Source organism: Sinohyriopsis cumingii, chromosome 6, assembly GCF_028554795.1.
Source record: "Sinohyriopsis cumingii isolate HCF-2022 chromosome 6, ASM2855479v2, whole genome shotgun sequence".
NCBI classification, from domain to species: Eukaryota; Metazoa; Mollusca; class Bivalvia; order Unionida; family Unionidae; genus Sinohyriopsis; species Sinohyriopsis cumingii.
The window spans coordinates 19,385,220-19,397,957 of NC_142966.1; the positions used below are offsets into that span (position 1 = coordinate 19,385,220).

Sequence of the window (12,738 nt, forward strand, 5' to 3'; positions counted from 1 at the left end):
CCCCCAGGACTTGTGCCCCAAAGCATGTCACACAGTCCTAAAAGATCCTTTCCAGTTTGGAAAAGATCTCCAGGATACCAACTCAACCAGACCTTTTACTTTTCCCACATTCAACCACGATTGAGGAAATATCATGGATTAATCTACATTTTATTTCAATTTATCTACTGAATATCAGATCCTTTTTAAATCATACATTAAAATCATAATGTGGACTTGTGTTCATATTAAATTAAAATAAAACATTCTGTAAAAGACTTGGTATGTCATTTCAAGTTCTTAGTGTAGAATTTGTGTAATTTATTTGCATGTATTGCAAACTGTCAAAACTGCATAAATTTGAAATGAAATAATTGGTGAACTTATCATGAACACCGTGTCAGCATGCATTTTTCCTTTCATAAACTTATTCTGTTAAGGACAGTGGTGCATTCACATCTGGCAAAATATTTTAGTATTATGCCCATGATGATATTTATGTCAGTAACATGTGGTCAGAAGCTACTTTATAAATCTTTTGATAAATCTGGATTAAACATTACTTTTAATTTCAATCTGTAATGCTTGATGTAGTAAATTACAACTGAGAATGAAATGGTTGGTCTCATTCAAGCCTGTCAAACATTTCTGAATCTAAGATGTACAGTTTATCTAACACTACAAGAAAATAGGATGTACAGTGTATCTTACACTACAAGAAAATAGGATGTACATTGTATCTAACACTACAAAAAAATAGAATGTACAGTGTATCTTACACTACAAGAAAACAGGATGTACAGTGTATCTAACACTACAAGAAAATAGGATGCACAGTGTATCCAACACTACAAGAAAAGAGGATGTACAGTGTATCTAACACTACAAGAAAATAGGATGTACAGTGTATCTTACACTACAAGAAAAGGCTCTTTAAGTAATATACTCATTGATAAACAAACTTGCCTTTGAGTCAACTGTGTCACATGACCTGTATAGCAACTAACATAAAAAACAATGGTACACTCATGTGGTAAATCAATTATTTCTCAGATCTGGTGAAATTCATTACACTGTTAACTGATAAGTCTAAATTTCCAAACAAGACTCTAATTAAGTTCATTCTAGTAAGGACTTAAATCCCATTCATATGATTACAATCATCAACCAGGTTTCTAATATAAGAAAGGCTGTTGTTAGTAAACAAATGATATTTTATTTACATTGATATCATATGTTGATGACAGACTTTATCTAGCAAAATGAGCCTGTTGTAGTAATTTTTTTCCTGATGTACTGTTGCAGTGATGCAAAATCAATACTGACTGGACCATCACTGACAGTATCTCCCTGATCTACTGGACCATCACTGACAGTATCTCCCTGATCTACTGGACCATAACTGACAGTATCTCCCTGATCTACTGGACCATCACTTACAGTATCTCCCTGATCTACTGGACCATCACTGACAGTATCTCCCTGATCTATTGGACCATCACTGACAGTATCTCCCTGATCTACTGGACCATTACTTACAGTATCTCCCTGATCTACTGGACCATCACTGACAGTATCTCCCTGATCTACTGGACAGTATCTCCCTGATCTACTGGACCATCACTGACAGTATCTCCCTGATCTACTGGACAGTATCTCCCTGATCTATTGGACCATCACTGACAGTATCTACCTGATATACTGGACCATCACTTACAGTAGATCCCTGATCTACTGGACCATCACTGACAGTATCTCCCTGATCTACTGGACAGTATCTCCCTGATCTACTGGACCATCACTGACAGTATCTACCTGATCTACTGGACCATCACTTACAGTATCTCCCTGATCTACTGGACCATCACTGACAGTATCTACCTGATCTACTGGACCATCACTGACAGTATCTCCCTGACCTACTGGACCATTACTGACAGTATCTCACTGATATTATTTGCACATGCGTTATGGTTGGCTGATTTGACATGAAGTAGATGACATTTTCTTGATCCATATTTTTATTGTATGAGCATACTAAAGTTATATTTAACCATAATTAAATGGTCTTGCATGAAGAGTAAAATGACATTATCCATAAATAAATGGCTCATGTACTAAAGATTCTAATGACATGTATGTGTTGTGTGTGACATCAAGTTGAAATTAATTAGATAAGAAGTAACTTGAAAAAAGTCAAAACTCTTCAATAAATTAGGCATAAACAAAGGAACTGGAATTTAAAACTATATGTGTAATGTCAAGAAAATGACAAGCAATATCCCAGAGATCATATCAGTAAAGTAGACGAAGTTAATACTCTATGGCTGTGGACAACACATCTGTGCTAAAAATTCTCATGCATGTCAATTCCTTAAAATTCTTATGCATGTCAATTCCTTAAAGGTACAAAATCACACCAGCTACTGTCATGCTTTTTTTTCTTCTCTCCTACTCTATGCTTTGCATTTCTTTATTTCCAAATAAACATGTGATAACATGGTGTAATTAGCTGTGGCTGTTTGAAATTTAAATATGGTATTTGGATTCTATGGTATCTGGATTCTATGGTATTTGGATTCTATGTGATGTTGTTTACAATTGATTTTTTGTTGTTGTTGTAGGGTTTAATGCCATTTTTCAGCACAGAATAAGCTATACATGGCTGCCAGTATTAATGGTGGAAGAAGAACCCGGGAAATCCCCGGAAACAACACCGACCCTCGAGAAGCTACTGGCAAGCTTTCTCACATACCCACATTGGCCGAATCTGAGACTTGAACCCACGCAGACAGAGAAGAGATGGCAGTGATCTGTAACAGAGAGCACTTTAGACCACTCGGCCACTCGAGGCCCTGTTTACAATTGAAGCACCTCTCATCAGCAATGCACCATAATTTTCTCTGTTTTTGAAGGATCAAGGCATTTCCACGTCTCCTGGTGTAGTGTTTTGTACTGCCCATATATTAACTGGATTATGACTTTCCTCTGTCTCCACAGGTTTATATTTAGCTGCTGACATAACTCAATAATGTTCCTTGCTTTACATAAGACATGAGAAAAGAAAAGTTTCATTTGCTTTTAGGATGGTTAAATATCCATCAAGCTTGTGCAGCAGAACATGGTTATACTAGTATAATTAAATTCTCCATGCAAAGTGAATATTTTATTGCTATTTTTCAGAGAACTATGCCAAAAACATATTTGCTTTGCAAACAAGCCTGTAGAATAATAATAATAATAACAATAATAACAATAATAATAATAATAATAATAATAATAATAATAATAATAATAATATGCTTTATTTATTGAGGGTGACTCATTAGTCAAGGACTATTCTCCCCTGAGCCTTTCTCAAAGAGAGTATAACAATGCACATTATATGAAGATAGCAATAATTGCTGTTTATTTTAACATGTTTAGTATTAAAATACTAAATTCCATTATCTATTAGAAACACATACATGCTCATGATATCTCTTCTTAAATACTCTAATATTTTCAGCAGATTTTACATGTAGTGGAAGCTTATTCCACAGAACTGTACAAGAGTTTTGGAAGCTCTTTTTAAATTGTTCTGTTCTTGGTTTTGGTATTAGAAGGTTTCCATGTGATATTGATCTCAACTAGTATTATGTTGAAAAAGGCCTGAATAAGTCCTGAAGATACTCTGGTGCAGTTCCAAGTAGACATTTATATAGAAGAACTGCCTTGTGAAAATCTATCCTGTCATATATTGTGAATCATTTGAGTTCTGTAAACAATGCTTTTGAGGGATGATCAACAGATGCATCTAAAATTACACTTGCTGCTCATTTCTGAAGTTTATAAATCCTGTCAAGCTGAGATTTAGCACAGTTTCCCCATATATCTGAACAATAATCCATTTCCTTCAGCCAAAGATCAATTAATTTGGTAAGTTCTGTTTGGCACGAGTGGTACTTTCTAAATCCTGATTGCACTTTATGAAATAGAGAGTATGTTTAAAACAATTTTTATAGACCTGAATGGCTACATGTCTTTCAAATAATTTTGACAGTACAGGTAGAATTGATATTGGTCTGTAATTCCATGGATCCTCCTTTTCTCCTTTCTTAAAGATAGGTGTAATCTTTGCACATTTCAGTGTTTCTGGAAAATTACCACTCGTTATACTTAAAGTTTATGATATGCGTTAGTGACTTGGTGCAGCAATTTTAAGAATTCACAAATCAATACCATCCAGTCCAGAGGATTTATTAATATTCACCTTAATTAGCATATCAAAAACATCAGCTTCACTAACATCAGCTACTGAAAAATAATTATCATCAGGAATTTTAGCTCTTATAAATGACAGAAGAGCATCAAATTCAATTGGGTTGTTTGTCTGGTTCTGAATACTCTTACTGGAGATGCTTATGAAGAAATTGTTGAACATTTCCACAATGTCTTGTATAGATGTTACTATATCATCATTTTTCTTAAGTCTAGGGGGAAGACAACTGTTTTTGGGTGCTTTCAGCTCTTTTAGATGCTTCCACAATGTCTTGGTACTCTTACTTTCATCAACAGCCTGTTAAAGACAGAACCATGCCCAAATCATAGTTGTAAGCAGGGCTGCAGAAGACAGAACTATGCTCAAACCATAGTTGTAAACAGGTCTGTAGAAGACAGAACTATGTCCAAAACATAGTTGTTGTAAGGATGCAAATTTCTGTCAATCTAAGAAGAGCGCATTAACTTGGGCTGAAGAACAATTAATTAGATTTATGGGGACAGGTGCTTGTTAAATCGCTATACTGCAATGATTTCTAATGTCTGTGTCAGGAGAGAAAGTGATTCTTAATTAGGCCTTCATTTTTTAACTATCCAGGCAAACTGGAAGGAAGAGGTTACTTCAATCTTTTTTTTGAAAATGTCAGATTTGAAATTGACCAGAATCAGTTGATTGGAAATGTACAAGTCAGACTGACTACAATATTGGCACCTAGTTATGAAAGGTGGTAGATATATTTAATCCTGATTAGTTATGCTAAATAAGGGGCATGTTTCCCACATGTAATTTCCTAGCTTTAAAATTGCCTTCATCAAAAAATCTAGATAGTCTGCATTTTTCCTGCAATAGTAAATATAAGAGACTCTGAGATTGAATTTAGAAGAAATTATCTTGTAAAACATTTGTCAAAGGGACTGGCTGTCTGGAAAGTTGGTGAACACAATTCTGCTGGTAGAAGCAAACAAAGCTTGAAAGCACAAGGGAAAATAGCTCTACTGATGTATCCACTGAAGTATCTACTGACGTATCCATGTACCTACTGATCCAAGTATCTACGTATCTATGTACTTACATATCCACCTACCCATAAAAAGTTTGAGGGCTGAAAAGAGGCAAGACAGTAGGGAGGTTGGAGAAGGGAAAAGCGAAAGGAACAACCACAGTAAAGTTGGAGTGGACTGGAATAAGCTGGTTATGAAGTTGAATGACTTCGATTGTTCACTCGATTATATGATGAACTAATTCTATCATTTGAAACAGACTGGCTATTTATATAAATATATTTGTGTTTATCACAGTTGTTTATGTAATTGATTAAATTGTTTTTTTTCATGTACAGGGGCTCATGTCATTCTGTTCTCTATATCTGCTCAGATCTCTGTTTATTCCATCAATAATCTGACACTTTATTTTAATATTTACTCGATCCAGGCAACAATACCGAGGGTGATTGCCTATAGATAACGATAACCGAAAAAAGCAGACACTTGTAAGAAGGTACAACCTCACAACACCACTACCAAGTAGCACCTCTACAGTTATAAACAGGACTGTAGAAGACAGAACTATGCCAAAAACACAGTAGTAAACAGGTCTGCAGAAGACAGAACTACACCCAAAACATTTTTGACAAATACCCTGTTTAAATACTCTTCCTCTGCCTCTGTCAATTTACTGTTGACTCCTCGTAGAGCTATCATGACATCAGGTCCTGACAACCAGCCCTTCCCCTCATCATCTACCTGCATAAAATAGCACCAAATATTTTAATATAAAGATGATTCTTTGACAACGCTTACAATCAGTGTGAAAGCACTCAACAAGGCACAGTTATAATGTACTCAGTTTGCACAGTCTGAAACATGGGTTCAGTCCCCATTTCTAACATGTAAAAGAGCACCTGTTGTCCATTTATGGTTGATAACTTCCAATGTTTAAAATATCATATGTACTGTGATCATCAAACCTCAAATACTACTTTGACAACATCATCTATCATGTGTTTCTTCGAGAATACATAGAATAAAGTTGTTAGACCTTGTGGCATGAAAAATATGTTGGAGTAAAATGTGTTGCATGTTCTTTAGCAGTTTACTATCAAAATGTATTAATTATGTTAAATACCATTATGACATATTTGATTACTCACTGAGCATAGATAAGGAATATTCAACATATTGTAATGCAGTCTGGTGGCCTCAAAACCTAGATTTACCTTTCATTGGTTTTATAATACTCTGGTGCATACATGGAATCAAACATAGATTTACCTTTTATTGGTTTTATAATACTCTGGTGCATACATGGAATCAAACCTAGATTTACCTTTCATTGGTTTTATAATACTCTGGTGCATACATCGAATCAAACCTAGATTTACCTTTTATTGGTTTTATAATACTCTGGTGCATACATCGAATCAAACCTAGATTTACCTTTTACTGGTTTTATAATACTTTGGTGCATACATCGAATCAAACCTAGATTTACCTTTTATTGGTTTTATAATACTTTGGTGCATACATCGAATCAAACCTAGATTTACCTTTTATTGGTTTTATAATACTCTGGTGCATACATGGAATCAAACCTAGATTTACCTTTCATTGGTTTTATAATACTCTGGTGCATACATGGAATCAAACCTAGATTTACCTTTCATTGGTTTTATAATACTTTGGTGCATACATTGAATCAAACCTAGATTTACCTTTTATTGGTTTTATAATACTTTGGTGCATACATCGAATCAAACCTAGATTTACCTTTTGTTGGTTTTATAATACTCTGGTGTATACATGGAATCAAACCTAGATTTACCTTTTATTGGTTTTATAATACTTTGGTGCATACATGGAATCAAACCTAGATTTACCTTTTATTGGTGTTATCTTACTTTGGTGCATACATGGAATCAAACCTAGATTTACCTTTTATTGGTTTTATAATACTCTGGTGCATACATGGAATCAAACCTAGATTTACCTTTCATTGGTTTTATAATACTCTGGTGCATACATGGAATCAAACCTAGATTTACCTTTTATTAATTTTATAATACTTTGGTGCATACATCGATTCAAACCTAGATTTACCTTTTATTGGTTTTATAATACTCTGGTGCATACATGGAATCAAACCTAGATTTACCTTTTATTGGTTTTATAATACTTTGGTGTATACATGGAATCAAAACCTAGATTTACCTTTTATTGGTTTTATAATACTTTGGTGCATACATCGAATCAAACCTAGATTTACCTTTTATTGGTTTTATAATACTCTGGTGCATACATGGAATCAAAACCTAGATTTACCTTTTATTGGTTTTATAATACTCTGGTGCATACATGGAATCAAAACCTAGATTTACCTTTTATTGGTTTTATAATACTTTGGTGCATACATGGAATCAAAACCTAGATTTACCTTTTATTGGTTTTATAATACTCTGGTGCATACATGGAATCAAAACCTAGATTTACCTTTTATTGGTTTTATAATACTTTGGTGCATACATGGAATCAAAACCTAGATTTACCTTTCATTGGTTTTATAATACTTTGGTGCATACATCGAATCAAACCTAGATTTACCTTTTATTGGTTTTATAATACTCTGGTGCATACATGGAATCAAAACCTAGATTTACCTTTTATTGGTTTTATAAAACTCTGGTGCATACATGGAATCAAAACCTAGATTTACCTTTTATTGGTTTTATAATACTTTGGTGTATACATGGAATCAAAACCTAGATTTACCTTTTATTGGTTTTATAATACTTTGGTGCATACATGGAATCAAAACCTAGATTTACCTTTTATTGGTTTTATAATACTCTGGTGCATACATGGAATCAAAACCTAGATTTACCTTTTATTGGTTTTATAATACTCTGGTGCATACATGGAATCAAAACCTAGATTTACCTTTTATTGGTTTTATCTTGTCAACTCTGGCGCTGTGGCCCGCGACAATTAACTTCATGGGATGTTGCTTGTAAGTTGCATAACTCAAGAAACATTAAGCGTATTTCTAATGTAATTTACTATGAACATTGTTGTTTGGACTTACAGGAGCATTTTAAGGGTTTAGTTGAATTCATTTTTAAAAAAGTTAAAACTATTTAAATAATTTGTTTCAATGCAGAGCACTCTGTGTCCCTGTCAATCTTTCTAGTTGATGTTATTATGTATATTTAATTGTATTGTGTGTTGACTTTTCTCCATGATTATATGTTATAAACATCTGTGCAAATGACCTTGATCTGTTATTGAATTAGGACCTACCTGACAAAAATCTTATATTTTGTAAACAATATATAACATAGCTAATATATCTGTATGATTTTAGATTATATATTAAGATCATTATTACTGGAGGGAAACATGTTTACTTGTATCCGAGTTTAGGTCATTAGTTTTTCACTTCGAAATTCCTGATGTTGCTGACAACATAGAATGTACTAGAAATGAATTTTTGACCCTCATCTTGGTCTTCATGTTGTGACTGAAGTTTTATATAACTCTTTACCTCATGCAAGCTCCTCTACTGCATTTGCATGGAAGCGCCTTTGGACGCCTCTACCTGATTCACATACAAGTGTTCTTTGACACCTCTACACCATTCTCATGAAAGTGCCTTTTGATGTCTGCTGTAAATATCAGCCATTTTTAGTGCGTTTTCATAGTGCCACCTTCAGGGAAAACCACCTATTAGATACTACATTCATTGGTGTGAATGACCATTATGTCAGATCACATGGACTCTGTTTACGCTCTGGTTGAAATCTGCTATTTAAAGTAACTGGGTCATATTCTCCACTCTCCAAAATGGAGGTCGCAGATTTTGTTCAGTACTTACTCAAATTTTCACAATTAGAATCACAACTATGAAAGCTTCAATAATTTAGGTAAATGCTATGATATTGATGTAGGCAGCAATTAGTTTTTAAAATTATCAAATTCAGATGATTTTAGTGATGCAGACACAAAGAACTTGTAAATTTTAAGTAAAAGTAAAATTCGATCATTACAGCTGTATAATTATTTATGTGCTTTAAAATCCTGAGAGAACTCCTTCACCATCAAGTCAGTGAAGCTGCATGATCAACCGTAATCGCCATTCCTCATACCAGGAACTGTAGACTTCAACACTACAGATTGCAGCATATGTCATCGTCTTCCATCTTGGATTCTTTGTCAGGATTCGAATGTGAAATCAGTAGAACATTTTGTTATTAGGACTTCAAAAATTTTATTCTTGGATAATTCTCTGATTATTTTTGGATTGCATCCTATAAAACTGTAAGTTAAAATTTTTTCATTTTTACAGAATTTTCCAGGGTAATAAATTATTGTATTTTTCAAAGCTTTTTGTTTTCACTCTTTCTTGTGTTACTGTTTATTCGAGCCTAAACAAGTGACATAATACTAACTGGATGAGCAAAAGTTCGAAACTTTAGAAAATGCTGCTCATGCAGCTGATGACTTTTCCCTGACTCACAAAGTTTCATTTGTCAGTAAGAATTCCTATCAGCAGTTTTTTTTAGTTCAAAACAAAAAATCTTGTCAGGCTCATATGAGTAGTTCCAAATCTCAAACTGGCTCAATGTTTATAATAATACTGATCAGAAATCCTTTTTTCTTCCAATATGCACTTATTTCAAGAATAATGGGCACATTATTTCTGACTGCTACAGACTGAAAAATAAGCAGCAGAATAAAGACAGAGCTATTCCAAATGCTTTTATTTCTAAGAGGTCAAGGTCAGAGTCATGTAATGAAAACAATATATTTGTTGGGTCAAACAAAACCCAGTCTGATTTTATTTTGGAGAATTATGAACTATTCATGTTGAAAAGTTCTGTTTCACATGTTGGTGATTTTGCCAAACCTATCCCTATACAAATATTAAGGAACACTGGAGCTTCTCAGTCTTTTATCATCAGATACTTTACCTTTATTTGAGAAGTCTTCTTCCAGTGAAAGAGTTCTTAGTCATGGAGTGGAGTTTTGTTTATGTTCCTCTCCAATGTGTAAATTTGTCATTAGACTTAGTCTCAGGCCCATGACAATCAGAACATTGTTTCTTTACCCATCAAGGGTATTTATTTATTGCAAGGCAATGACACTTGCTGGAAATAAAGTTGTAGCAAATCCACTTGTAACTTACAAGCTTTGAGTGAATCAGAAAGTTGATCCTATTGAAATGAATCCCTGATTTATACCCTGCTTGTGCAGAATCTAGACCTATGGCAAAAATCACTCTTGAGAACGATGTTGCTCAGGAGATTCTTTCTTTTGAGTCATAACATTGTTGCTAGGAGACACTGATAGGTATAATGTCATATTAAGTTACTGCAGAAAGAAATCAAAATATTAATTGAGAATAGTTTTTACTGTTATAACCTACATGAAAAGTTATGCTAAAGTAATTTCCACTGTAAAATTGCATCTTTTATTTCTAAATATCTATTTCACCATCACCTAAAGGTAGTCAGCATAGCTCTTCTATAAAACATTAGATTCATAATGCCAGGTCTGCTTGGGTCAGCTGCCTCACTGTGTCCTTGAGAAAGGAACTTAGCTCCCATTTTTGGGGCATTATTTAGTGAATAATGAATTAAGGTTGAAACAAAAAAACCACAAATCAGCACATCAAATTCAACTGTAATGTAAAATTATTAGTGGAAATTAGAATCATAATACTTACAGCATCAAATGCATGCCTGTACATTTCCATATGGCCTTTGGAAAATATACAATACTTGGAAAGAAATCCATCTGAAATAAAGGTATCAACATATCTCATACCTTTTAATTAAATCATTCAAGACTGGCCTCAAGGGATAATTGCCCACTGAGGATATGACTCCAGACAAAATTATAGATACATAAATAAATAAAACTAATGATGGAGGATGCATATGCTGTCAGTATTTATGAAAACTAGTTACAAGGTGTAAGCTATTATAGTGTCCAAAATCCTTCCCCACCCTTGACATTGAAAATATAACATTTTCCATACTAATGCTAAGATGATAACTTTACTTGGAAATGTGAGATCAAAATAATATCTCCTGAGATAAAGTAAAGTGGCCAGCTTCACCCAGAATTTAAAAATTTCTCCCTCATGTTCACTCTTCCTATAGCTTTAATGGTTGTGATAAATTGTTTACAAAAAAATACAGCTAGGATCAGTGAATAAATTACTGTAATAATATCCTCAATTCTTCTAATAACAGCCTGTCTTTATTGCTAAGGAAATGTGAGATTTCTTTAAATATGAGACATTCTTCATCTCTTTTTCAAAGTTTAAACATTTTCCACCTACTTAATTTTAAAATGTAAAAACAATATTTTGCATCCTTTCCAATAGCTCTACCTGTCATAAAACTATTAACATTGCCTGAAATACCACAAGCAAGATAATATAAAATCATAAATTAAGGAGAAAGTTTAAGAATTTGATTGATTCTGCAACCAGATACTTGTATTTAAACTGAAGGCAACCTCCAACTACTTTGTTCTGATTAAATATTCTCACAAATTTAGAACCTTTTACTTGGTTTAAAATATATAATTTTTACATTTAAGTTTTGAGCAAATGTTTGAATCTTTTATTTGCATAATCAAATGATTCCCCAGCAAAAGTCAGTACTAGATAGTGACTAAAGTTGAATAAGAATCAGCTCCACAACACTCTAGAGTGCAGAACATTCAAATACCATGATGATGGTAAATCTTAGAACACTCTAGAGTGCAGAACATTCAAATACCATGATGATGGTAAATCTTAGAACACTCTAGAGTGCAGAACATTCAAATACCATGATGATGGTAAGTCTTAGAACACTCTAGAGTGCAGAACATTCAAATACCATGATGATGGTAAGTCTTAGAACACTCTAGAGTGCAGAACATTCAAATACCATGATGACGGTAAGTCTACGAACACTCTAAAGTCTTAGGACAACCTTATGTGATATAAAAAATAACTTTGTCAAGAACAATAAAAGTTAGAACACAAAATTATAGCAGTTTTTTTTTTAACCATAAGTCATGAGACACCTTAGAACTCATTTTATTCTCTATTTATTGCTTGGCATATTTTATTGATTGTAACATTTTTAAAACAAAAACAATACTGTGCGGAAATTAAAGGATTATCATAAAGTATGCTCCAGAGGAACCCAACACATCATTGGATGAAGAAGATGAAGAAGAGTTATCAGATTTAAATGTTATAAATAATAAACTAATAAAATTTTGTTTAAAAAATTAAAATATATTTTTAATTTTGTGCTATTTTCTTATAATTTCTACCTATGTCTAATTTCACTGGATGATGACAAGCATCAAGCATAACACAATGTAGTAATCATACCATAGCTTCTCCCTCTTTTGCTTTGTCAGTTTATACATAATTGCATTAAAATTGTCAAAAGTCAACAGTACATGTAATTACATTTTCTGACTTGAAATTTAAATAAC

General features: G+C 33.3%; 1 protein-coding gene across 1 annotated transcript in view; it reads right to left on the reverse strand.

Moving 5' to 3' along the window:
- LOC149796461 (uncharacterized) overlaps positions 1 to 12,738 on the reverse strand; it is a 170,775-nt gene that overhangs the window by 11,711 nt on the left and 146,326 nt on the right. The window contains exons 14-15 of the mRNA XM_089960569.1: positions 10,958 to 11,028; positions 5,878 to 5,982 (exon numbers count right to left, since the gene is read on the reverse strand). Of these exons, the coding sequence (XP_089816695.1) occupies positions 5,878 to 5,982; positions 10,958 to 11,028 (176 nt within the window). The remainder of the gene's footprint in view (positions 1 to 5,877; positions 5,983 to 10,957; positions 11,029 to 12,738) is intronic.